General features: G+C 42.0%; 2 protein-coding genes across 4 annotated transcripts; both read left to right on the top strand.

Annotated features, from left to right (window-relative positions):
* Nucleotides 1–496: 496 nt before the first annotated feature.
* On the top strand, nucleotides 497–10,790 carry ccdc40 (coiled-coil domain 40 molecular ruler complex subunit). Of its 3 annotated transcripts, none has more exons than XM_076729570.1 (18): nucleotides 497–773; nucleotides 1,071–1,176; nucleotides 1,750–1,838; nucleotides 2,105–2,188; nucleotides 2,589–2,808; nucleotides 3,487–3,644; nucleotides 3,759–3,881; nucleotides 4,887–5,008; nucleotides 5,387–5,630; nucleotides 5,745–5,927; nucleotides 6,041–6,286; nucleotides 6,420–6,633; nucleotides 6,765–6,934; nucleotides 7,027–7,118; nucleotides 7,366–7,486; nucleotides 8,863–9,051; nucleotides 9,125–9,283; nucleotides 9,700–10,790. In XM_076729570.1, the coding sequence occupies exons 1-18, from the start codon at nucleotides 585–587 to the stop codon at nucleotides 9,937–9,939; spliced, it is 2,949 nt and encodes a 982-aa protein (XP_076585685.1). In that variant the 5' UTR covers nucleotides 497–584; the 3' UTR covers nucleotides 9,940–10,790. The 3 variants fall into 3 exon arrangements, with proteins under 3 accessions (XP_076585685.1, XP_076585684.1, XP_076585683.1); XM_076729569.1 differs by having other exon boundaries at nucleotides 1,747–1,838; XM_076729568.1 differs by having other exon boundaries at nucleotides 1,687–1,838.
* A 1,718-nt stretch (nucleotides 10,791–12,508) lies between these two features.
* Nucleotides 12,509–25,133, top strand: card14 (caspase recruitment domain family, member 14). The gene is made up of 20 exons (XM_076729571.1): nucleotides 12,509–13,421; nucleotides 13,813–13,950; nucleotides 14,034–14,359; nucleotides 14,757–14,915; nucleotides 15,054–15,173; nucleotides 15,596–15,721; nucleotides 16,960–17,109; nucleotides 17,198–17,314; nucleotides 17,641–17,741; nucleotides 18,378–18,433; nucleotides 18,661–18,721; nucleotides 19,459–19,675; nucleotides 19,755–19,881; nucleotides 20,678–20,918; nucleotides 21,072–21,135; nucleotides 21,230–21,350; nucleotides 21,491–21,655; nucleotides 22,174–22,292; nucleotides 23,373–23,488; nucleotides 24,343–25,133. The coding sequence occupies exons 1-20, from the start codon at nucleotides 13,208–13,210 to the stop codon at nucleotides 24,548–24,550; spliced, it is 2,946 nt and encodes a 981-aa protein (XP_076585686.1). The 5' UTR covers nucleotides 12,509–13,207; the 3' UTR covers nucleotides 24,551–25,133.
* Nucleotides 25,134–25,470: the final 337 nt, after the last annotated feature.

The following is a 25,470-nucleotide window of genomic DNA, read 5'->3' as shown; positions in this document are numbered from 1 at the left end:
TTTTTTGTGTAATGAAACGTAGCATGCATAACTCGTAGAACAAACAGAACGCACCAGACTACATGTCATAATAAGCTGCATTGAACTGACCACACCATCCAGACTGGTGTGATGCGCACGAGAGCGCCGCACGTCCTCCTCCAACGGAAGTTTACGGTTGCCTGGCAACATTAGTGCTTCTCTGCAAGTGACGGTGGTGAGTAATTAAAGCGTTGTCAGTGTTGTCAAAATTGAAGAAAATAATTCCTGTTTTATTCAGTTATACGCTATATTTACTTGTTCATGAGTTAGCTGTCCACTCTCGGAACTGTTTCCTAATTTTCTTCTCTCTCTCTCCCTCTCTCTCTCTCCCTATCTCTTTATCTCTCTCTCTCCCTGCTCCATTGCTCGTTAAGTTAACGTTGGTCTACGGCTAGCAACTTACCGCTAAGCTAGCGTTCGGTTATAGTGGCTTTGTAATACGGTTAACGAGTTTTGAAAGCACAAAAAAAACGCATAGGACAATAGAAATACAGCACGTTTATCTATTTGTTATGTATCTGCATAACAGTTAGCTAGTAAAGAGAAAGCTATGTGTTCAAAGTATGCTAACGGAGCTGTCTTCAGACCATTTGCCTGTCATGTCAGGTTCAATGCAGAGCGCTGGCGATGAAGGGGCCGGGGAGGAGGGACGGGAGGAAAGCACCAGCCAAGAAGAGAGAGACAGCAGGCTGCAGGATGGAAGTGACGAAGCCGCAGAGGACCATGGAGCGACTGCCCCACCTGCTCAAGAGGTATGTTATCTGAGGATCATAGTGTTTCATTGGCCCCTTGTAAACCCTGATGGGCACAGGGGGATATTTCAGCTGTTGTCCAGGTGCTGATGTTGCACTTGCAGTCTTTGCTATTGGATGCACATAATCTAAGTTAACAAGGAGTTTCAACCAGTTATACTGTTTCATACAGTGTCCGTCCTGTGGGACTCCAGCTCCTGTAAAAGTCTAAAATGTAGACCTGTTGTGTGTGTCTAACTACACATGCTATTGAAATCATAATCAGTGTCACTCATACATGCTTTCTGTCTGTTCCAGCATGGCTCACAGGATCAGTCAGGACCAGAGCCTGATGACCTGACACTCTACAGTCATCCTGACCACAGTGGTGCAGATGAATACTCCACTGAAGCCACAAATTCAGGTCAGTCACACACTAGCCCTGTTTGAGATTTACAAATCAATACAAAGCAACAAAGCCTGACACAACATAGCACAGTTCAACACAACATCATTAAGAATCCTGAGCTCAGAAATCAGTACAAACTAAAAACAGCAAGTGCAATGAAACAGCTCATTTAGGCTGGCTTGCTTAAGATTCCTTAGTTCAAAGGTCCATAACTATCTATAGTTAGTTCGGATTGAATACACAAAACTATAACTGTAGATCTTAGGCAAGATTCCATGCCTAACATTTCAGAAATTGAACTATAGGAACCTCCTAATGAACAGGGAGAAAAACATGGCAACAAAATGTCTATGTACATGGAGGAAAACACATATTTCCATTTAGAAGACTCAGCCAAAGATACTTCCAAGTGAATATTATATTATATGTATTATATTAGTTCTATATCACTGCACAATATTTATAATTTTTCACATTTGAATTTGTTGCTTGGTTAGAGAATGTCTTTTATTTTCTGTGTTTCAGTGCAAGAAAATGTTGCTCAGGTGCCATTGATACCTTACCTCTTGAACTTTAACACATCAGTAGGATACATGGAGCATCGGGAGCCGCTGCCAGAAGAGGAGGAGGAAGACGAGGAGGAGGAGGAAGAGTTCGTCATTCTCAATTCTGAACATGTCTGTAGCTTCTCCTTCAATGTTTATGCAATCAATTTTGATTAAAGGATGATATTTTGTATTACCTACTCCTCAAAGAAAATAATGCTATCAGAATCAGTGGCTCTATGATATTAGTGTATTAAGTGTACTGGCACAGAGATGTACTGGGTGATGAATCTACTTCTATGTCAATGACGTCTGTAGTACAGTGAGTGTATAAACATTAGAATAGATATGTTTCCCAGTGGCATATCATTGTTGTCATGTTTGTCATCTGTTGGCAGCCCTTGGTCAGAAGGCAGCAAGCTGCTCTGAGCATCCAGCTCAGCAAGCAGCTGGAGAGGATCAACCTGGCACTGAAGGAAAAGGTGTGCTCCTTTTCTGTCAACATCAAATGCTTTTTCATGCTTCCTTCTGTTCTTTTCCAAAATTTGCTCCGTTAGTACTCATGCACAGAAGCAAACCACATAGTTCACATAGGCACACATACAGGTAAAACTTTCCTCTCTTATGTCTCAATATGTCCAGCAGATGGTGCTGTTGACCTGTATAGACGTTAAATTTTGCACTTTTTTAATTTGATTTATTTCTCTACAGGCAGTACATTTAATCATCAAAATGCTAACAATAAAATAACTGATTAAATCAACACATTTCTAGAAGTGGAACAAAATATCTGTGTGTGGGCATAAGGCAACCAGAGTCAGATACAAGGGTAGAGTCTTGACACTTTTCTTCTGTCTGTGTTCTCTCTCTGACTGTACCCAGTTGGCACTGGAAAAGGAAAATGACAACCATAGAAAGGAGACAGGTGTTGAGATATTCAAGATTCAGGAGCAGTTGGCCAGACTCCAGACCAAACTGGAGGACCGTCATCATACCAAGGCACAGGCTGAAGCCAAACATTGGCAGACAGGGGATCAGCTGGAGGCAATGAAGAGCCAGCATTCCAGTACTAGCAGCCAGGAAAGCAAAGCCAAAGCCAATGGTGAGACTGAGTTGCCATTTGTGGTCAACCTTGTTGTACTATCTACTTTAAAGTCCAATGAACAAATGTAAGATTATTGCTTTAATCCATGGTGATATCATGTTTGACATGTTTGGAAAGTTTGGGAAGCAAAATATTGGTCAGATTTCTTAAAATTGTCAATCATATTGTAATAATTACACTCTCTGTCCAGGTAAAGAAGCGTAGACACACCAAAGAGCAAAACATATTAGGTTTATCAGAAGTTTGAATAAATTTCCTCAGAGTTTGGAGCTGAGTGTTCTGTAACTTCACTTGTTCTGCTTATGATGGTAACTCAATCTCTGAAAAGTGATACAGCTGCACAATTTGATTGTAGAAGCCATGTGGATTTAAACCCACTGGACCAGATGTTGGTGTAACCTAATTAAACTAACTCACTTCAAATTGCAACATAAAGCTTGATTAAATCCTATTTAGAATTAGGTTTAGATTTGATGAACAACAGTTAAGCCTAATTTTAAACTGATTTAACTTCATCCTTGTTACTGCACAGTAGGCTTTGTTTTAAAAGCCGCTTGTACTTTGGTCCATTAGATGTTTCAGCAACAGTAAGACAGCACCAATGTCAGTCCATGGCTCCAAACTACAGATATGAAGCATTGTGTTAATGTTAACTCCTGTGTATCTTCTCTATAGTGTCCCAGCTACAGACAGAGATAGACAACTTGATGCAGCACCTCGTCTTTACACAACAAGTTAGTGAAGATCTGCGCTCTGAAGTCAAAGCCATGAAGAATGTCAGACGCAAAGCGGAAGCTGAGAAGAACCAGGCTGAAGAGCAGAAATTGAAGCAGGTGGACAGGCTGAAGTTGGGCTCATCAACATCATATACTTAAATGTTTTTACCTATTAGTCTTTATCATTGATTAATTGACTGTTATTGATTGAAAATACTCCTGTGTCATCAGGATTTGTATGTAGAGCGTCTGATGAAGGACATGGAGAGGCTGACACAGCAGATAGCTATGTATGAGGCCCAATCCAGTGCTCAAGCAGAGGAGACACAAGCAGCCAGAGACACTCTCTCCGAGGTAACTATGATGGCATAGGACAGTGTATAACTTTAATCACCAAGCATGTAAAATAGCAGTGCAGTTATCAATACCATAACCATTTGCATTTAATAGATTGCCATTTGTAAAGATCAAAGTGGTATTCATAGATTGTTTTAGTCACTTGGGTGCCAAGGGTCTAAAGAAAACACTGACAAATGATCTCCTTATGAAGTTATGGCCACCCTGTGAGCAAACTGTATATTTACCATCTAGTGGATACAGAGCTACATTATCATTTATTTGGAGTTGTATTTCTGACCAGTAGTCCAATCTGGACTCTTCTTTTAGCTCACCTCCAGAGATAAATATCTGGCTCATCGCCCGTGGCCAAAAAATCAAAACAGTGAGCTACAAGAGGCTAAAATGACTGATGAGTAGAGAGTTGAATTAGTGTAGTTTGTAAAACATGCAAAAATTCAAATTATTTATCAATCCAGTTAGTAATTGAAAATTGGTCTTTGGCATAAAGAATATATATCACAGTAACCAGTAGCAGAATGTGACAGTACATTTACTCAAGTACTGTACTTCTTCAGTATTTCCACTTTTATGCAATTTTATGCTTCACATCCACTGCATCTCAGAGAAATACTGCACTTTTTACTTCACAGCACTCCACTATACCTGTCTGACAGCTGTAGTTCGCTTTCAGAATAGAATTTTATCCTTCCTCTCCAGTGAAAACCATGTATCTCCAAATGTGTCGATTTTGAATATTTGTGATAAGCTGAGGGATGAAGTGTTCCTTTGTGGGTTAGCTGGAAAATGCATTGTCACAAAGCTGAAAACTGTTTTTCTGAGATTATGAATAGTTGACTTTTTTAGAGAGATACGTGGTGCCCACAGACCAGTGGCCCTACAAACACTTGATGATCTTACAGGATACGAAGCATTGCTGTAGATTAAATTAACCAACAGGTTTTTTGGTGATTTATACATCAGTCCCAACACATGTCCGCTTACGTGTGTGTCTGTGTGCAGGCTGAGATGGAAATGGAGTCTCTGGTAATGGTCCGTAAACAGCTGCTGCAGCAGTGGAGCAGCAGCCTGGTGGGCATGGGAAGACGAGATGAGGCCTTCACTGCCATGCAGGAGGCCGTGCGGTGAGGATGAGGGCAAAGGAAGGCTGAATGTTAATATGCTACTGATCCTTTTAAAATGTGCTAATGCATTCTGAATGTACACGTAAATAACACTGTCCCTGCATGTCATGCTTCTTGAATAGCATCTGGAGGACGGTGTCTCTCTGCAGTAATAGACTGTTGGTTTCTTCTGCTTTTCAGGCTAAAGCAAAAAAGGGAAATGAAAACACAAATACAGTCACTGTCCACAAATTTTAACATATGCAAATAAGTGTAGAAAATACACAGAATATTTGTAGGGCACACAGTGATAACCCCAGATTGAAACCGAAAGGTAACAAATATCAAAATGGAAGTGTGCGTCGATTCATTCTTTACTGCTGTTCTTCTGTCCCTTAGCGCTCTCCATCACCAGGTGATCTTGCTGGACAGAGAGATTGAAGGCTACAAGAAATCCATCACTGAAGAGCAGGAGAAAAATGAAACACTAACTGTGCAGCTGAACTGGTCCCAGTTGGATGGTGCCACTTCCAAAAAGCTGATCAGTCAGAAGCAGGCCCAGCAAGAGGCTGTGCAGGCCCACTACACAACCTGCCTGCGCACTCTGAGGGAGACGGAGCACACCCTCGCAAGGCTCTCCAAGGTAGCCAGTGGACAAAGACCTCTGTTCTGACAGCTCTGCACTGACCTGTTATGATGTCTTTCTACCCTTTCCTTCTCTCTTTCACTCTCCAATTCTATTCCTCCATTGTTCTAGGAAACCAGCACCCACCAGGCCGAAGTGACTGATCAGAGGAGGCAGTTGGAGAAAGAGAGTGCTGTGCGTCTGGAGTTGGAGGACAAGATCATGACCCACATGCAACAGAAGCTGACCCACAACAAAGCTGCCAAGTACTCCGAAAGGCTGACCAACAAGCTAGCCACACTCAAGAAGGAGAAGGTAAAGATGGGATTTAGAAAGGAAACAGTGCAAACAACACATGTACAATATGCTAAGGATAAAGATTTGTAAAGATATTATATTTGCGCTCATCTTCTCCCCCTCCACTTTAGATTTCTCAGTTGTGGGAGCTGGAGAACTATGTAGCAGCAGTGGGACTGGAGAGCAGCGAGGTCGGCCAACACCTGGACAGCCTGGCCCTCACCCAGGAGGCCCTAGATGAGGAGGTCGCAAAGCAAAACAAACTACTGACATCTGACCACACTAAGATTTCATCCTTTGTTACACTCATCGGGCAGAAGCAGACCACCATCGCCAACTATAAGAAAAAGATCTATCAAATCGTGGCCAGGACTGGGGTGAGGTTCTGGGGATACAATAATTCCTGGTTGTCTGCTGTTTATGTGGAATGTAAATTCACTGGAAACTTTCTTTACAATCATTTTTAAAAATCACATGCTGACTTTGTGATGTGTGTGCCTCCATCCACAGCATGAGGACCTGAGTCCTCTGCAAATCAAGGTGCAGGCATTAATGGCTCAAATAGAGGAGCTGGCAGCAAACATTAAGAGTGACCAGCAGCTCTGGATGAAACAGCAGGGAACTCTAGTCGGACTGACCCGGGAGATAGAAGCCAACAGCAAGGACATGCTGAAACTGCAGACAGAGTACACTGTCATGCAGCAGAAGAAAATACGACTGGAGAGTACGTAATATATCTTTACAGATTTATTTATTTAGTGGTCTTGAATCTCAAAACAACAGTTTTTAGAGTCAGACTGTTCTTACATGGTGTTCATACATGAGCTGCTATTAAACCAGCTCCAACCCCACCAGGTCAGATTGAAGTTGAGTACCGTGAGGAGACGGAGCTGGAGAAGAATGCGAAGATGCTGAGAGGAGACCTGCTGAAGCTCAACACGCTGCTGAGCAAGAACGGACAACTCAGCCTGGCGCTGGAGCAGGAGAACGCACTGATGGAGACAGACTTCCTGCACAGACTTAAGGCACAGTGTGATTGTTTTATGCATTTTTCATTTTGTTCTTTTTTGCAGCCTTTAATAGTAAATGATTATTAAGCATGATATAATGTGTTTAGGAGGCAGAGCGGGAGTCTATCGAGATGCAGATGAAACACGAGAAGATCCAGGAGGAAAAAGAGAGACTCCTCAACAGTCTGGTGGAGGCTGAGTCAGTCACTTATTCATTTTTGTTTGTTCAACAGCAGTGACCTCCAGGATATTTTAGATACTTGAATGTGCTGACTCATAAATATTGACATTTTATTCCAATAATTAATACACATCTATTGGGATGCAATCATTCATTTAGCTCCTATCAATCTGGTTTCTTCATTGCTTCCATCTACATTAACAGCTTATTCCTCACATACTGTGTGCTGGTTTTTACACACATCCTTTGTGCATGTGGTCAACAGGCGGCAGATTATGCTGTGGGAGAAGAAAACACAGCTTTTAAAAGAGACTCGTTCAGCTGTTGACTCAGAGGTGGGCCAGGGAGACATCCAGATGATGAAGGCTGAGATACACCGTATGGAGGTAAGCACACTGCACCCTATATGATTAGATTTTATTAGACAATAAACTGTAATCTCAGGTCGTCCTCCAGCTGTTTGCCTTTGTATGTGCATGCATGTATGTACATTGAGGTAGTAAAATTTTAAGAGCACTTTGTGAACACAGAAATGTACCCTTAACACCTCTCTGAACACTAGTCTGTCTCAAGATTTGATCATTTGTTAACACGTAACCTCTTCTTTGATTTAAAGATATATGATCCGGCAAAGTAGCACATACTTTTGATATTACATCATCAGTGTAAATGGCTGACTCTCTGCATTATGTGTGAAAGGGGTTCCAATGCTTTTTTGCACTGTGGCACATTTTAAAATGTTAATTGCTGTTGTGTGACTCACCAACAGAGGGGGATATCTTGACCAGGAAAAAAGGCTTTAGGTCACATATTTGGATTTAATCTCCTTTATCTCTACAAAAAGCTCCCAATCTCTATCTGTTGAAGCCCTTTGTTAGTTAGTTGTAACATCAATAGGAACACAGCACACACAGATTAAGTTGCTAAATTACACATGGATTACCTTACATACTAATGGCCTACTTTAGGTGAAAATCAATGTCCTCAGCTGATCCAAGCTGACACTGAACCATGACAAAGTGGGGAAGAGACGTTGCTTTGAAGGCTTTAGTAGGCTTGTCCATGCGGGACCAATTTGTAGCCTAACCCTTGTGCGTAAAGGGAGCTTAACTGTTGACATTTCATGTAAGCACAGTTAGGAAATAAAATACGATATTTATGCTTGTTTTTCCATAATAAAATTTGTTAAATATGTTACCAGAATCCCTTCCCTTCTTCGCCATCTTCTCCACATTAGAGAGGACCATCTGATGTGCTGCTGAAACCTTATTTCTAAATGAAGTGACTGTTTCTTAATTGAACACTTACACTCAAGGAAGAACTGTATTTGGCATGCACAGGCAACCAGCCAGTCAACACACACATTTTGAAAGTTCATGTGAATTGGTGCTTGTATGTGGAGACTCCAGTTTGTCTACCGCAAACACACACACACACACACACACACACACACACACACACACACACTTTTTTGTCCACACTTCTGAAAACAATCCAGCACCCTTGTCTTATTGTGGTCATGTTGTCAGTGATGAGTCAAGGTCAATGCAATTACCTCATAAAAATAACAGTTGTACAATTAGCATTTAACCTTTTACATATCAGATGTTTCAATGTACAGCTTCTTAGGAGCTCTGCACATGTTAAAACAATAAGGCATCACAGCCTAGAAATAATTTGTATGCTTTTTTTGACTCTTTCCATCCTCAGCTAGTTGTACCTAGAGTTGGGGACTCTATTCAGCATATGTGTGTCTATGCAGGTGCGATTCAACCAGCTAATGAAGCAGCAGAATTGGCTGCTGAGGGAGAGTGAAGCAACAGTGGCGAGGAGGGAGACCGTCGTCCTGCGCAGGGAGGCCATGGTCCACAGCTCCCACAAACAGACTACAAAGGGCGAGCTGAACCGCATCATACAGGGCCTGCAGCGGAAGATCCAGGACACTCACAAGGTAGGAGACATGGAGTTTCCATATATGCATATGTGCATATATATCAGCTTATATGCAGTTTGTTTGTCTTCAGCATGTGGTAGAGTGTGAACAGGTGACCAGGGAGCTACAAATGAGCCAGGTCGGTCTGAGCGACAGGCTCACGCAGCAGAAGCAGCGGCTGATAGAACTCTGCGGTACCAGCTATGTCCTTGACCCCGACTTCTTAAATCTCCAGGACACCAAAGACAGGGTGAGGAGCCCATGCTGTACAGTGCACTGTATTACAGCACATGCTGCCATGTAATTCTGCTTTCTGTGATGTTGCCAGTATGTATATGTGTACTATACTGGTTTGTAGCATGTTACGTGTGTACCTGACTCTTCACTGTCTTGAAATCTAATGCACATACATAAGTACATCCTGTTCATTCTCTCTGCTATTAAAGTAATTAATGCTAACCATCCCATAATCTTCTGCCTGTAACTCAGTTAAAGATATGCTCTTACTGACTTGAGCATCACAGTTTCCACTCATGAAAACCGCTCCCACATGCCAAGTATACCATAAACAGCCAGGCATTGTTCCTCCACCTTCTGTGTACATTTTCTAACAAGTAAAAGTACAAAACATTGCCGCACTCATTCTTTATCCTTTCCTCCCTGAAGAACCTAGCCCACCTAGTGGCTCTTCAGAGCCGGACCAAGAAGCTACAGCGGGTGTGTGAGGGCAGCTACCAAGCCTCGTCCACCAGTGAATCCGTTGGAGTCGCTCTGCAGAGCCTCGAGGAGCGTGTACATGCTGCCAGCACTATCTTGCACCGCGTGTGTGTGGAGTTCCCCCAGCACCAGGGGGCACTCCGCAGGCTCTCACTAGCACTGGCAGCGCGCACACAGACCATGGAGTAGGAGATGTCCTGAGAGTGAGGGGAGGATATAGGCATGACAGTGAGTACAGGAGAAGGAGTGCTGAGGATGGAAAGGGAGTAAAAATGAGGTTAAGAGGGAAAGATTAGATAAGTAACCTGAGAAGGATGAGAGGTCGTTCGCTTTAGTGTTTGCATTTATTTATGTTTTGAATGAAATGCTGATTGTGAAACAATGTCAAGAAATAAAGATTTATGAAACTGTAATACAAATAACTAAACGATATTTGGCCTTTTCAATGCAGCTGCCGGTATGGAAACTTTCAAATAATGTTTAGTTTAACACGTAAAGTGTTGCTCGTGACATTGATCCAGCCATTAATGCAGCAATGACAAAAAATTGAATTGGATATCTGAAACCATTCAGCTGAATTGTGTATTGAACTCATACACCGTTTTTTTTTTTTTTTTTTTTTTTTTGTATCATTACTGAAAAAGTGGAGATAGCAGCACATTTGAGCTCTTTAAATCCATTCCATAAATGACATTTTCGGTTTTCTTAATTTTAGGTAAACTTGTGCACAAACACAAACACAATCCCTCTTTACTCACAATATACAAACATGAACATACAGTACGCTCTTCACAGTATATCAGTGTTACCCAAAAATCTCAATTCCATATCAATAATTCGAAGCAGGTTTTTTAGTGCATTCATGTTGGAGATGTGGCTAAACGAGGTTTACTCAAAACGTTAAGTATGCTAGGTACTGTTGATGTGTCCCACAGTTCAATACACAAAGGTAATGAGCAACATTCAAATTGTTGATGTGGTGAGACAGCTCCAGCAAGTTAAAAAAAAAAAAAAAAAAGTAATAAATCTTTGGAAATCCATTTTGCTTTCTCTTGTTTTGGTTTCCATATATCAGTGCGCATATTGCATCATTTCCTGTGAGTACAAAATGGTAAAAAAAAAGAAAAAAAAATTGTATGTTCACTTCAAAAAGATCAAGAGTATTATTACTATTGTGTAGTTTGTATTATGGACAATTAATATATGATAGAAAACTAGGATGTAGCTAAATAATGTTGGTTTGATTGATTTTTCCATTCTGCATCATTAGCATTATGCTAAGTAGGACCCTCACCTGGAAGTTGTCTCACCTGACACTGAGTGTTTACATGACATCTATGAAAAAACATGATTGACCTACAGCAACACCATGCACAGTATATGTTTCAAGCATAAGTAACATGAAGAAATGGGTGCAGCCAAGCGTTGTCCATGCAATGCTGTAGAACCAGTTCCTCAAACTGCGTGCTCTCCATGAGCATTCATCTTACACTGTGACTGTGACTGTGCATATTCCACAGCACCCAGGGGTACACTACAGACTAGAACTGCTAGCTTGTGCGCATTGGCCCTGAAGCACTGGTAAAAACAAGCAGCTGATACAAAGAGCTCAGTCTCCTCTTACTCAAACTCCTTCTCACACTCCTCGCACCTAAATTTCAGACCTAAATCTGAACTCTGACACTCCAAACCCATGCTAACTGAGTGGATATGGACATGGCTTCTGCCCAATCTGCAGTAGTGCACTCTTGTGCAGAGTACAGTGACACAGCAAAAGGTTTCTTGTAATTTCAGGTTAACAGCACCTTAAGAATTGGTCTCCCATAAATCGTTTCATACATTATTATAGATAGTACGTACCTCCTTGAAGTTGCTCTCGTCTAAAGAGAAAATAAAGATCCATTTTTCAGTTTTTCCTTTTTTCCTTTTTCCTTTCCCAGTCACCTGATTATGACACCTTCTTGGTCCTGTATGACCAGTAGCTTATCGTGGGAGTCAGTTCACTGAGTTGTCCCTTGTTCTGGTGCTAAATGTATGGGGGTAAATATGCTTTCAGGATAGAATTTCTGTTGTTCCACCAGTTTTGGTTTTTTGTTGGGGTTTTTTTTTAAATTATTATTGTTATTGCCCTGTTTTCCTTTTGTATTATCATAAAAGTTCTATGGGGAAATCCCTAGTAGTGTACACTGTATGAAATGATATGATGGAGATAAGAAAGCTCTGCACCGCTAACAAAGGCTGGTCAGGTTACGGAATACTGGATGGTATACTGTCGGGAACGAGAGGATCATATTTTATAAATCCTCTTTGTTGTCGATAACAGTTTTGTGAACATGTGCTGCCGTGCTGAGCAGCACAGTGATATGGTTTGGAAGTTTTATGAACTTCATTGTCATTTGTCAAAGCACAGTGAGCTTGTGCTTTAGTGTTGTCTGTTGGATGACTGCCATATCATTTTCAGTGACAGTTTCACAGTGGCAATATACTGGCACACGTACCTTAATGCCCTTTAATTGATCTTAAACTACATCAATAATTGGAAACACAGAAATAGCTCTCTGTGTGAGTGAGACAGTTCTTTCAAACTTTTCTGTTAATTTCCATATTTCCCTCCAAAGTCTTTATGCCAGTACATCATTAACAGTTGTTTGCTGTAATAGTTTCCATTTGTTTGGATAAACCCTTTACAGGGCAGTAAACCGTAAGTTCACACACAGAGGTGGTAAGTTAGTCAACAGTATGAGAAGCCCCATGTGAGCTATGGCCCCAGCCTTATTTCCTTCTTTATCAGAGGACTTTGCACTTCATAGCTCAGTGTTTGCTCTCGTCAGCTGTGTGGTATGTCTGTTTGCCTTCCTGTGATCACAAATTATTAATGCATCCAATGTTTCTGTGTTAGCGAGAGTCTTTTATTTATTATCGCCATAGGCTGTGGCTTGATTCTATCCAACAAAGGTGGCTGCACTCCTTAATAGCATGAGGTGGAAGTTTATGATGTGATTAGATATTGAATTAGCTGTTGAAAGCAAACAAATGTTTCAAAGAGTGTGAATGGAAGAGAAATATGTGTGGCTCACTTGACTAAAGGTTTTTGAGTGTGTGTTTGCATCTGTCTGTCTGTCTGAAATGTGAGTGTGTTTCAGCCCTGTTTGCACCAGCATGTGTCTGTGCCAACCTCACATGTCTTTTGTTGTTCTGCTTCACAGACGCCTTGTCTGACAGGTTTTCCTGCACACCCACACATAAACACACACATGCTTTGACACCCACGGGGCGTGGAAAGAGCCTTTTATAGTGCGTTTCTGCCTCTTCCAGTCAGCCTGTTGCTCTGTCTCCTTTCAGGAATGAGTCTGTATCTTTGCAGCTAAGGGTGTGTGTTCGCTCTGTTCGCTCCAGTTGTGGCCATCATCTCAGCAGCAAGCCACCGTCTCTCTCAAACTGACACAACACACTCAGGATGGCAGGGGAGTGTGTTCCCGAGGGTCCAGACCTGAGTGAGATGGGTGAGGAGGAACTATGGGAACTGATTAACGACAACCGCCACCGGATCTCCTTGGGGGTGCGGCCATGCATCTTGATCCCGTACCTGAGGCAGGCCAGGGTGCTCACAGAGATGGATGAGGATGAGATCCTCTCCTGCCACAACCTCACCAACCGCAGCATGAGAACCAGTGAGATTTCTGACTTGTCTTGTTACTTCTTGGAGTCTAAAGAAAGTTAATAGCCTGTCCATTGGGTGATGGATTGCTGTGGTACTCTTAGCCTGAGAACTAAAAACAACTATTAGTAAAACATGTTATGCCACCTGACAAACTTTGAGACTGCATTGTTCTGCTTATTAACACATTTTTCAAATTGCTGATCATGCAGAGAACTAATCAGAGAAATGAAAATGGAGTGCGTTTACTTCTGAAATAAGAAACTTATGGAGGAAACACTTTTTTTTCTCCCTTTGGTTTGACCAATGATTTCATGAACTTCATATCTTTAGATGAAGTTTGTTGATTCAAAGGTTAGGGTTGGTGTTGTGGATAGCATTGCATTGCCCTCTGCTGTTTCCAGGCTATATGCTGGATCTGCTGAGGACACAGGGAAGGAACGGTGCCGTGGCCTTGCTGGAGAGCCTAATGATCCACTACCCGACCCTGTACACCCAAATCACTGGACGCAAACCCAGCACTGAGCCCTCAAGATTCAGTGGTCAGTGGCTTTTATTTCTTCCTGCATTTTAAGTCAACATATGTCTGTGTTTCTCTTGCTGTATTCTCTTGCTCTCCATGCAGGCCTGATAAAGTACTCAGAGTTGACAGAGTATCTGGTCAGAGCAGTAACAGGGATGCAGAAGGAGCTCCAGGAGGCACGTTGCGAGGCTGGCAGAATGAGTACACGCTGTGCCTCCCTGGAGTCAGAGATTAGGCAGATAATGGGCCAAGAGGAGAAGTCCAGATGCCTTCAGAATGAAAATGAACGCATGCGGAGACACTTGTGTTCTTTGCAACATGACATCACCAAGCTGAAGGATGAGAAGTGCGACTTGTATATGCGCTACACAGCAGCCATCGAGGAAAAATCGGCTGTGAACATGCGCCTCCATGACCTCAATCTGCAGGTTAGTGATCCTCACTAAAGTCTGTTTCTCACCTTAGAAAACTCAGAAATACACAGAACGAGTTTCTCCTCCCTGTAACACAAAGCAGGGGAAAGTCGATTTGGGCATCGCAGCTTGATGTAGATGATGTTGATGTCTTTTGCGGCTCTGGAGGCGCTTTGCCTGAAAAAGTGACATCATTCAAGTAATCTTGGCTTGGACTTGGAGAGTACACATTTCAGTCCAGTGTTAATCCAGTGTCGTTGGACTTGTCTGAATGAAAGAATTAAAAGTCATTTCTGAATTGTTTTTGTTACATTTTATAGACCCGAGTTTATTAATTGATGAATTGAGAAGAAATTATAGTGGAACTCATCATAGCTGCAGGCCCATCAGCATTGTTCTTGTGTGGTGGCAGGTGTATCAGCTGCAGACTGAGCTGCAGAAGGCTCAAACAGAGAATGAATTCCAGAAGCGACGCTCACTCAGGTGTGCGCCTCATGCTGACACTCCACAACTGCAAGAGGAAGTCAGGAGTCTGCGCTGCCAGCTGGTTAAGGCGGAAAAACTGGACCCAGTGAGAATAATTATTTCATCATTCTGTGTTGTTGATGATTTATGTAGACTAGTGACTGCTTTCACTCACATCTCTTCACAGTGAAAGAGTCAATAGCTACTTGTATCTCATCTGCTGTCACCGCTCTGTCTCCATCAGGCTCGTCAGGACATCCTGGCCCAGGACCTGGCAGAGGCCATAGGCAGCCAGGTGGAGCTTGCAGAGCAGCTCAGGTGTTACAGAGAAGAGAATGAAAAGCTGCTCTCAGAGAAGCAAGGGGTGTGTATGTGTGTTTTTCTGGGTTTCAGTTGTGGTGGATCAAGAAATATCTTGCAAATTCAGCAAAACATCTATGGTGGCACTGTGTCATTTTCATTATCCCACTGCCACACAGCACCATGACATGCAGAAGCCCTTGGCCTGAGGGAAATTTGAAATTAAAGCTATTTACTGAGCAATCTGTTTGATACAGTAATTACATAAAACACCCACCAACGTGAAAGTTACAGCAAGCAACCAGTACATAAAAATGACAATTTTATAATTATGAGACATGTTTAAATGGTAATACCGCATGCCACCATTCCAGAGAACAGTTTCTGTGTGTGGCTTAAAATCCTGTATCAAATCCTGTACATCTATAATATATCCCTAAAACACAGGAGGCCACATTGGTGTAACGAGTGTGTATTTGCATTCAGCTCTTGGATCAGAAGGAGTGCCTGAGCCTGCAGGTGGAGCAGTTGACCCTGGACATTAACATGCACCAGCAGAAGAACACTGTGATCCAGAACCAGATGAGAGAGCTGCAGACAGAGAGAGACCAAGTAAGGAACTCATAACAGGCCCGTCACTCAAACTTCTCCATCTTTGGTAAACATTAATTCCATTTTCAAGCAGTATTTTTACATTCTATTTATATGTTGTGCCTGGAGTGGATCCATCACATCATGCTGTTGAAGGTGTCAGCAGAGCTGTTGTGAAGACTATCAAATATCAACCAGTACTGTTGGTTCTTCCTGTCTGTAACTCCATGTCGTGTGTGTGGGTGTTTAGTTATCTATGCCTCTTTGATTATGGGACATTGTTTATCCTGTCCCCTCCAGGAAATCCTATTTTTTGTCGTTGAGCACCATTAAAGTAAAAATACCCAACTTTACCACCATCATGCTTTGGCACATTTCATTCGTCAATATCATGTAGGAACAGTTTCCAGTTTCCAGTTTCTTACTTGTCTTCCAGGTGCCCCTCCAAACATCACTGAGGCTTGTCCTCTGAGACAAATGAAATGAACAATCCATCCACACTTTAACAACTGTCACGTGGCCACAAGCAAGTCACATGCTGTAGCTGCCAGCTACTCCACTGGAGCTATGCTTTAACCAACAACACAAGACTGTAATAATACTTGACAACTCCTGGATGTAATTAGTGGATCATACTTGGTGTATGACATGTGACACAAAGGTGCTGCATTAAAATGACTGGTGTTGGCATACCTTGCTCTTTCATTTAGAATAAATGACAGGAATTTCCCATACTTGACTAGAAAATCCAACCTAAATTTTGAAATAACTGAACCAACACTTGAAATGCCAGACGCTCTGCTACATTCATCATAGATCAGAGAATGAAGATAAATGGAATTAAGATTCTCTATCATGCATTATGACCAGTGACCACTCGAATGTTCATGGACTGTTCCTCAATTGTTTTGTTCACAACAATGTGTCAAAAGACAGAAAGCTGCCATCCACAGATGCCACACTGACAACATCCTGCATACCACAGAGCTTGTTGGCAGGGAAGCTAGCACAAACATTAATACTGATTCATTCAAACAATGAATAGCTGAGACTTGCATTTCCACGTTTTGAGTTACAGGTGATGCGTGACAAGTTAAGCAACTGTGGTTGCGTGACATTGTGGTTTCGACATTAGGCATAAACTCAGTCTGATTGTGTTCTGCAGAAAAAATAAACAAGGTGTCCCTGTGTATGTGCTGTCGATTCTGTGTAAAATAAGTATGGCGCTAAGTAAATATGAACAATACCCATGCTTCTAGGCATACCTGTCCAGAGATGAGGCCCAGGCCATGATCGCCCGCGTTCTGGCTGAGAAGGACACCCTGAGGTGTCAGCTGGTAGAACTCCAACAGCGGGTCTTCAGCCTTCCCGCCAAATGCAGCCCCAGGGAACAACGCCAGAGTTGTGATGTAATTTCTCCCAAATATCAGCACACACATGAACACAATACATACAGAGCTAATAATGGTGATGCAGTGCTCTGTGTTTTTGTCATAGAAGAGTGAGATGAACTGGGAGGGATCCAGCTGTGAAGAATCCCTGTTACCAGCTCGACGTAGACTTTGCCGCATGGACGCAGTCAATCCCACGTCACTCAATTCCTGCCATTCAGAGGTATATGTGAGATCAGCCACAATTATTTTATTAGGTGCTGGGTATTGAGCAACACTTTCTGAACACTGACCAAGTAAAGTAAACTAAGACCAGACTTGATCTTACCTATAAAAATTTGTCCATAAGCCTTGTGCATTTTATTCCTCTGTGCTCTCTGTACTACAGAGCTCCATTAATGTCAGAAACTATTAAAAACACATAAATGACCCAAGCTATTGTACTTAATTACTGTGGGGGGGTTTTTTTGATTATTGCACTTTTTATACTGTTATAATGTATATTAGTGTGTACATGCTTACCATGTGTATCTGTATGTACGTGTACAGTGTGAGGATGCTGCAGCAAGCAGCGTCCGATCCCGAAACGCAGAGCCCCCCAGTCCAGAGTCTCTACGCAGAAGGGAGGAGGCTCTATATGCAGACAGCAGGTGTGCGTGTGTTTCCGTGTTCTTATGAATCACTGTGTTTGTATCATTGCTTCTATTTGAAAGTACATTAATAGTTCCAAGGCTGTGGGCAGCACACCCACCAAGAAGGCTGACTTGAAGGTGTCATTGACCTCTGCATTCCTTTGTGCTAGCGTGATGGCATCCAGGTGGATTATTGATTTACAGGAAAAAAAGGGCCTTTACTACAATCTAATGATGTCAAGAGAGACGCAAATAAGTGTGATTAAGAGTACATTTTTAGAAAATGTGAGAGCTGCAAGCAGAGGGTGACGAGGAGACAGAAAACCCCCGTGAGAGCACATTGTGAATAGACTTTCTCCATTTTTATGTTACTGCTCAGGGGAACTTTTGCATTCCCACATTCAAAGTGTTTACAAAAGATTCAGCTCCGCAATCATCAGGCTATAATTATTCCGACCCATCGAACCAGTCTCTGTGTCGCAGCGTGGCAGATAGTTATGTGACAACATTTACTTTCTTATTAAAATAAGATCAACAAGTATTTAACTCAGTATTGTCAGAGTGTGTGTACATGTTTGTATGTGCCTGACAGAGACACACAGAGAAATGTGATAGAGGTGTTCATGTGGCTGTTGTCTGTTTTTTCCCTTGTAGCTTGGAAACAGCAGAGACGGATTCTCTACTGGATGACTTTGTGTTTCTCCCCGACGGTATGTTTCTAAATCATATGAACTTTCTTTGTTTTGGTGAGTGTCTGCATGTCTGTGTCTCTGTGTACAGGTGGTGGTGGTTTGCTGTTGTTTGGCGTGACCTTCATTAGCTATTGTTCAGCATTGAACCCTTGCCAGGGCTGTAAAGTGACACATTAACTGTGGCACATTATTTCCAGGGAAACAACCTTGACACCAAATCATTAAACAGCCTCTCTTTTGTTTAGTGGGGAGTGAAGATAAGCAGACACCCAGGCTTTCGTCTCCTAATGGCTCCAGCACTGATGGGTAAGGCGGTCCACTTGTTATAAATAAAGAGTCTCATATTACTGAGTTTTTTGTTTTTTCTGTTTCTGTTCTTTTTTTTTTTGAGTACCACAGATGGCAGTCTGCATGAAAGTGTGTGATATACTGTAAATTGAAGGCCTTGCAAACCCTTAAGATGCTCATAAATTCAACAGAGGGTAATAAAGGTTATTTATCAGTAATCATCACTGGTCAATTAAACACAGATTACCTACCTGTAGTGCTAACTTAAGTATACGTTAAGAGGTCATTTAATGCAATCTGAGTGTGGGGCAGTGTTTCAGTCTAATCCAACACTAAACCATGAGTGAGGGAAAATGCTGACTCTCACATTTATGAGAGTGCTCCTCCACTTTGGCACTGCGCTTCATAATAAAGAAGTATCAAAAATCGATGCTGCAGAACCAGAGATATTGCCCTTTTTTATTCCACACATTATTCTAACCTGGTGCATACATTACCTTCAATACAATTCAACCTCTAGCAGTTCAGTGGGAGATTTCGGTGTGTTATACTAATGATGGCTAATGTAGCCACAAGCAGAGATGAGAAACAGGCTAAAGAGGTCTGATAAGCTCACTTCTTTCTATGTCCTCACCCCAAATGACACTAACCCAAGTGACATCACTTTTGTTCCCTTTTATTAAGATGCTCACATTTTTCTTTCCATAAATGGAAATTAGGATCCTCACAATGATGAAAATCTACTCTCTCATCAGCCTGTCAAGAACCTCAGCCCCTCCCTTCCTGATGCGTTCTCGTCCAAAAGCAATTCGTGTCAACGGCCGTGTGCTCAGCATCTCCTTCCAGGGGGAGGCACTGCTCAGCCAGCTGGCAGTGATAGGGGGCAATAAGACGGGAGTGTTTGTACACAAGGTGACAGAGGGGAGTGCTGCCCATACTGTTGGCATCAGTCCTGGGGCACAGATAGTAGAGGTGGGTTAAAGCATTTCTGAACAAACTTTTTTGATTCTAATTACTCTACCTACATGAAGGTGTTTCTGTTGTTCTACAGGTGAAGTATGAGCAGAACCAGAAGGCTCTGAGTATGGTACTGGAGGATTCCACTTTAGAGGAAGCTATGTGGGCTCTTGGCCAGATTACAGGCCTCTGTCACCTTTCCCTTCGGCCCAGGCAAGATGGTATGTCCCACACCATGTACATAAAACTATTTTTGCTCCTTGTAACCAAGATTGTATGTCTCATCATAAATCACTTCAGTTTGTTTTAGTAAAGATGTTGCATTTTTTACCTTCAAAACAAGTTCCACTCTATCCTCAGTGAGCCAAATAAAGATACTGCCTAACTCCAGTACAGCGGCACTGGGTCAATTTATGCTCATGCTGCAATTTAAGTATCATGAAATTACATAATAATGGGGAAAAAACAAACAAGCACAAAATAATGCATTTCTACACTTATTCATTTTCAGAAAGAAAAATATATCGATCATTTGCACACACACATACACAAACGTGTAAACACACATACAAGAGCAAGGTCAAACACTCATACACACTGTGTCTTGGCATGATCTGGAAATAAAAGTTTCTGGCTTCATCTGATTTGAGGCCTTTCGGAAGCAGACTTTAGTGAGTGGTTGATTGGTGTTAAAGGAAGAATCTCCCACCTTACCAAGTACTTTGGGGCTCACGAAGCCGATCTTGGTATTGTATATTACTTTTCTCAGCCCATTTTGTTATGTTGAACTCTATATAAAACCCCTATATCAAGAAAAGGTGGCATTATCTGTCAGTCCATCACTTGGTTCAAACCACTACACAGTACTCACTGATGGTATTTACCAGTCTACTGTAGGAAGATAAGAGGGTGAAACCTCTAGTAGTTACAGCATGTACAGCAAGCGAAGGTTATAGGTGACAATACATGCAAATGTCTAAGATATAAATATACAAGTGTCCACCTCCATTTGGGCAGAATATGAGATGCTGCTGCAGCAGCTGCAGAGCTGTGAGACATCATCTGGAGACTCCTTCTACGTACGTGTCAATATGTCCCTCCCTGCCGGCCCCAATGGAACCCTGGCCGTGTCCTGCAACGACATCCTTCATGTGACCAACACGCGACCCACGGGCACTGAGGACTCATGGCACGCCAGCCAAGTTCACCCCTGTCAGCTGCTGGACCTCCAGAGTGGAACTGTGCCCAACTATTACAGGTTGGTACGCTGATGCAGAATGTAGCGTCACTTCAGTTTCTTGTCAGCCAACACAGGTAGGGAGTCAGAATCATTAGAGGACTTTAAGGTGAAATTAAATCACTGCTTTCAGGGCTTGAAACTGAACTTTGTAATGATTTTCTGATGACACAGGGCACAGCGTCTTCTGATTCGAGCAATTGAAGACATGAGCTTTCAAGCAAAGAAGTCTCAGAAGGTGAGAAGATTCTAAAACACTGCCACCCAGTGACCCCATCTGAAATTCCACTGTGCTAACTCATTCCTGGGAATATCCCTCTCTCTCTCACCAGGCGTGGCGTGTGGTGCCCCAGAATAAGGAGAAGGCAGTGAGGATTGTCAGCACAGGGCGCCAGGGCAGGAACCCACTGTGGGTCAGTGTGGAGGATGAAAAGACCAAGAGTACAGACTCAGGTACAACAGCCTGCACCAGCACAGTCACAAAAGTACAGTTGCTTTATTGCCTTTCAAATCGTCTGTTTGATAAACATTTTTATTCATTTCGCAATGAAAACATTTTACTTTTCTCACATTGTGTATTGTTTCCTATGCAGATGACACATCTGCAGCCAAAAGTTTAGTATCCCTCATGCCCTACACTCTGGTCACCCCCCACTACCCACCCATCTGCAGGCCTGTCCTGCTGTTGCCCAGCGTCCTGGGACGCATCCTGGACAACAAGTTGGCAGGCTGGCAAGGCTTTCAGCTCTGTGAGCCTGGTAAGAAACCCCCTGCATGTACATTTCATATCTGTTCCTGCTGGAGCATGTGCCAATGAAGACAGATTTTTAGATACAGACACTCTTTCCTGTGCTGACAGATAAGTCTGTTTGAGTTGACAGATCACATGTTTGTCTGTTGCTGCAAACCAGGAAGGTGTAAAAAATGGTAATAAACATGATAGAGGCTATAAAGAACGTAAATGCTAGCCAGCTTTCCCTGCAGTGATAAATTCAAATGAAAGTTTAATGATCTTTGTGGGAAAACATGATCATTACAAGGACTGGCGTATCTAAGAAAACAAAAATACATGGCATGCAGAGTAAAATTCAGATAACTTACCAAATTAATTTGATAAGGCCACTTCTACAGGTAAAGATGCCATATCTTCATATAGGCTTTGAAATGTATTGATGAAAACACACATCATTCTTACATGATTGTATCATGTGACTTCATGAATATGACCACTACATTGACTCTCCCTCCCCTTCCTCTCCACTCCTCTGCTCTACAGAGGTGCTGAGCTCCAGTGAGCATGCAGCCAAGCTGCAAAGGTCCGAGATCCTGGAGGAGTGTGAGCAGGGAAGAAACTGCTGCTACACTCTGCAGAGTGTTGAGAAAGTCATGAAGAAGGTCAGAACATTCAACACGAACGATCTTATATTTGAACACTTAAAGTAGGGAATGGAATGGTGTCAAAGAGGGTGGGAAGGAAATACAGAGTATGGCTGTTAAGTCAGCTTCCTTTTTAGTTCTTTTAAGCAACACTAGCGGTGGTGCTCAGGGGATGAGAGTGTTGTATGATTGGTTGCTTCACTGCTTTCATCCAGACGAAGAATAATGAATAGGAGTCATTTTCACAGTATCTGTATGAAAAGCTTCTCCTTGAGTTCAGAAATCCCTGCTGGGAAATCTGCAGCCTCAGAGCGCAGTGTAATAACACACGACTGTCCACCATGTTCACCTTCATTAAATCACACACAAACATTACAATATCTGCCTTTGGCTGCACATTTGCGGTACTGTTTGTATCCATCCCTTCTATAAGCCAAGTAATCAGCTAAGAGCTCGGCTGTCTTTACTCGTGCCACATTTCATATGTTTGGGGAGAGCTTGCCAACAATCAGCTGTGTGGCTCTGCATTCATCTTTCATTCTGCATCTTGATGCAACAAATGATAAATCATCTCATCATCTTTCTTACCAGTTCTGGCCAGTTCATTCTTGTTTAGCCCCTCCCTAAGTCTGTCAGTGATGAGTTTGCATGTGAGGAAATGATTCATCGTCATTGCTTGACACTGGGAGTGACCAGGTCCTTCAAATGCTGCACAGAGAAGAGATTTTCAGTTGTTCTTTTGAACAAACTTGGCAGTTGGGAATTGCCTCATGGGACTGAATTATCCTGTTGACATGATCTCTTTGTTTTATCAAGTTCTTTTTCCAGCAATGTTTACTTGATTACTTTTAATGCGCTTGAGGAAGACGAGAACTTAAAGAACTTAAAGATTTCATGTGTTAATAAAATCTTTTCTCTGGAATTGGAATTAAAATAGGGACCTTTTTCTGTAATACCATTATCATGTCAAAATGTTTATTTGTCCACTATTTTTTTTCTATTTATTTTAAAGTGACATCTTCACAGATGACACATTAAAATACATTTCACTTACTATAACATCACTGCTCTTCCTGTATTCTTCTCCTGGTCCTACAGGGGATTCACTGTGTGCTGCCGTTGGGGCTGGACTGCGTGCGTAGGCTGCACCGGGCTGAGATCTTCCCTATCATCATCTTCATTGGCCAGACTGCTCGGAGTGCACGTAAAGTGAGGTAAACTCTCCTCCTTCTTCCTCATACAAGAGCTCACAGCTCATTGTTCATGACTCTGACATCACATTTAGATAATCACTGGAGGCACTCAGGTACGGGAATATGTACTCATGACTTCACAGATATCTGCCATAGTTGGCGTGCTTTAGAGACAGATACTGTTTGTCCTTAAATTGACCTTAAATAGTTACTGTCACACAATCAAACTCATTGAAGAGGGACAGAACAAAATATTTACTCTTGATTTGTTGATATGTACTGTACAGTAATTCGTCTTTGGTCACTCGTCTCCTCTATGTCTGATTTCATGCTGGAGTGGAAGTTTGCTTTGTCTTAATTCTCAACAGATTTTACATTCTATCATGTTAAGCAATATGTGTGTTGTTTGTCTGTTGCTTCAAATCAAGAGGGACATTTTGACTGTGACTGAATAATAGTAAAAATTGAATAAAAATAGTTCATAATAATAAAATAATAGAGCCTAACATCAGCTCTTCTCTTCCATACTGCATCCTTTAAAATGATTTGCATTAAACATTCCACTTCAAAGGAGTGATCCGGCTTTGGATGCACTGTTGCATATCATTAGTAAGAAGACAGCAAGACTCTCCACTTTGTCCATTGAAGACAAAGAGAAAAAAAAAGGCATGTCCTCTTGTGGGTGTAATGTGTTCTGCTCTATTGATGCTGCTGTTACTGAAAAAACTGGTATCTCTGCCTCCTCTCTGAAGGAATTTCTCTCAAAACCTGACATTCAGTGTTGATGTTTTAGAGAAAATCCACAACCAAACCACCAACAAAAAGATCCAAACTGATCTTGTAGTGCATATCTTTCGTTCCTCCCACGCTTCCAGGTCAAAGCTGCAGCGTCACGGCCAGTCAGAGGAACAGCTGCTGGTGTGTTCGAGGAGTGAGGAGCCGCTGCTGGACAAGCTGCCGTGTCTGTATCACAGCGTGGCCCCAGACTCCTGGTGTGACCAGACCTCCCTGCTGACCAGCCTGCGCACCATCATCTGGGAGGAGCAGAAGAAGATCGTCTGGGTGGAGCCTGACCTGTGGTGAGAGGAAAGAAGACACAGAAAATATACAAAGAATGAGATTTATGTTTTCTCTAAAGGCTTTTTGTTAACATTATACAGTGTTGAGAATATATCAGAGGAATATAAACAGTCTTTACAAGACATGTTTTGTAAACATGAGTATGTATCTATGATACTTATGAGTAACTGGGTGAATGAAGGACTCTCATACTGTTCTATTTACTGTACTTTCAAAGAGTGTATGAAGCTGTATCATTAGTCACTGGACCCAGAAACATTTTCCACATTTTGTCGCCTCCCTTTTGAGGCTTGTGTTTAAATCAAACACTGGTGTGAGGTATCTTCTAAAAGCACAAGCATTTATCATTAAAACATACTGCAGTGACTTGTATGTACTGTATCTCTACAATATGTTGTAGTCAGTCATTTCCCACTGTGAGGGACTGTCATCATCTTCTTCTTCATGGTGCCGCCCAGCATCCATAAACATTCAGTCCTTATGACTTTACTGTCAGCTTCTCAGTAGCTGTTCATGCCATGCTTTTGAATTTCTGTGAATTTTGTGATTTGTTAAAGTGATCTTGCTTAACCTTTTTTTCTTTTCTGTCTCACTGTCCACATTATTAAAAATGTAGTAAATTACTATTTTCCAGTTTATTTCGTCCATGTTGGTGTCAGTGGTTGGATTAAGTGTAAAAATCATATAGAAGCTTAGTTTAATTAACTGTTAATGTGAATATGTATGTTTTATTGTTTTTAAGTGAATTCAACTTCAAATTAGTTTTCATTTTCAGACCTCTTCAGATTGAAAACATAAGTTCATCTGACTTTTGATTCTTTACTTGAAACATTGAGTGGAATTAACGTCCTGCTGAGAGACTGGCTGAATGAAGTTTTCAGAGAAACAGGATTAGCATGTTTGCAGCCTTCCGAGTATGCACT

This window comes from Chaetodon auriga, chromosome 4, assembly GCF_051107435.1.
Source record: "Chaetodon auriga isolate fChaAug3 chromosome 4, fChaAug3.hap1, whole genome shotgun sequence".
Classification (NCBI taxonomy): Eukaryota; Metazoa; Chordata; class Actinopteri; order Chaetodontiformes; family Chaetodontidae; genus Chaetodon; species Chaetodon auriga.
Note: the sequence above shows the minus strand (reverse complement) of the source record. Positions and strands in the feature narration are given on the sequence as shown.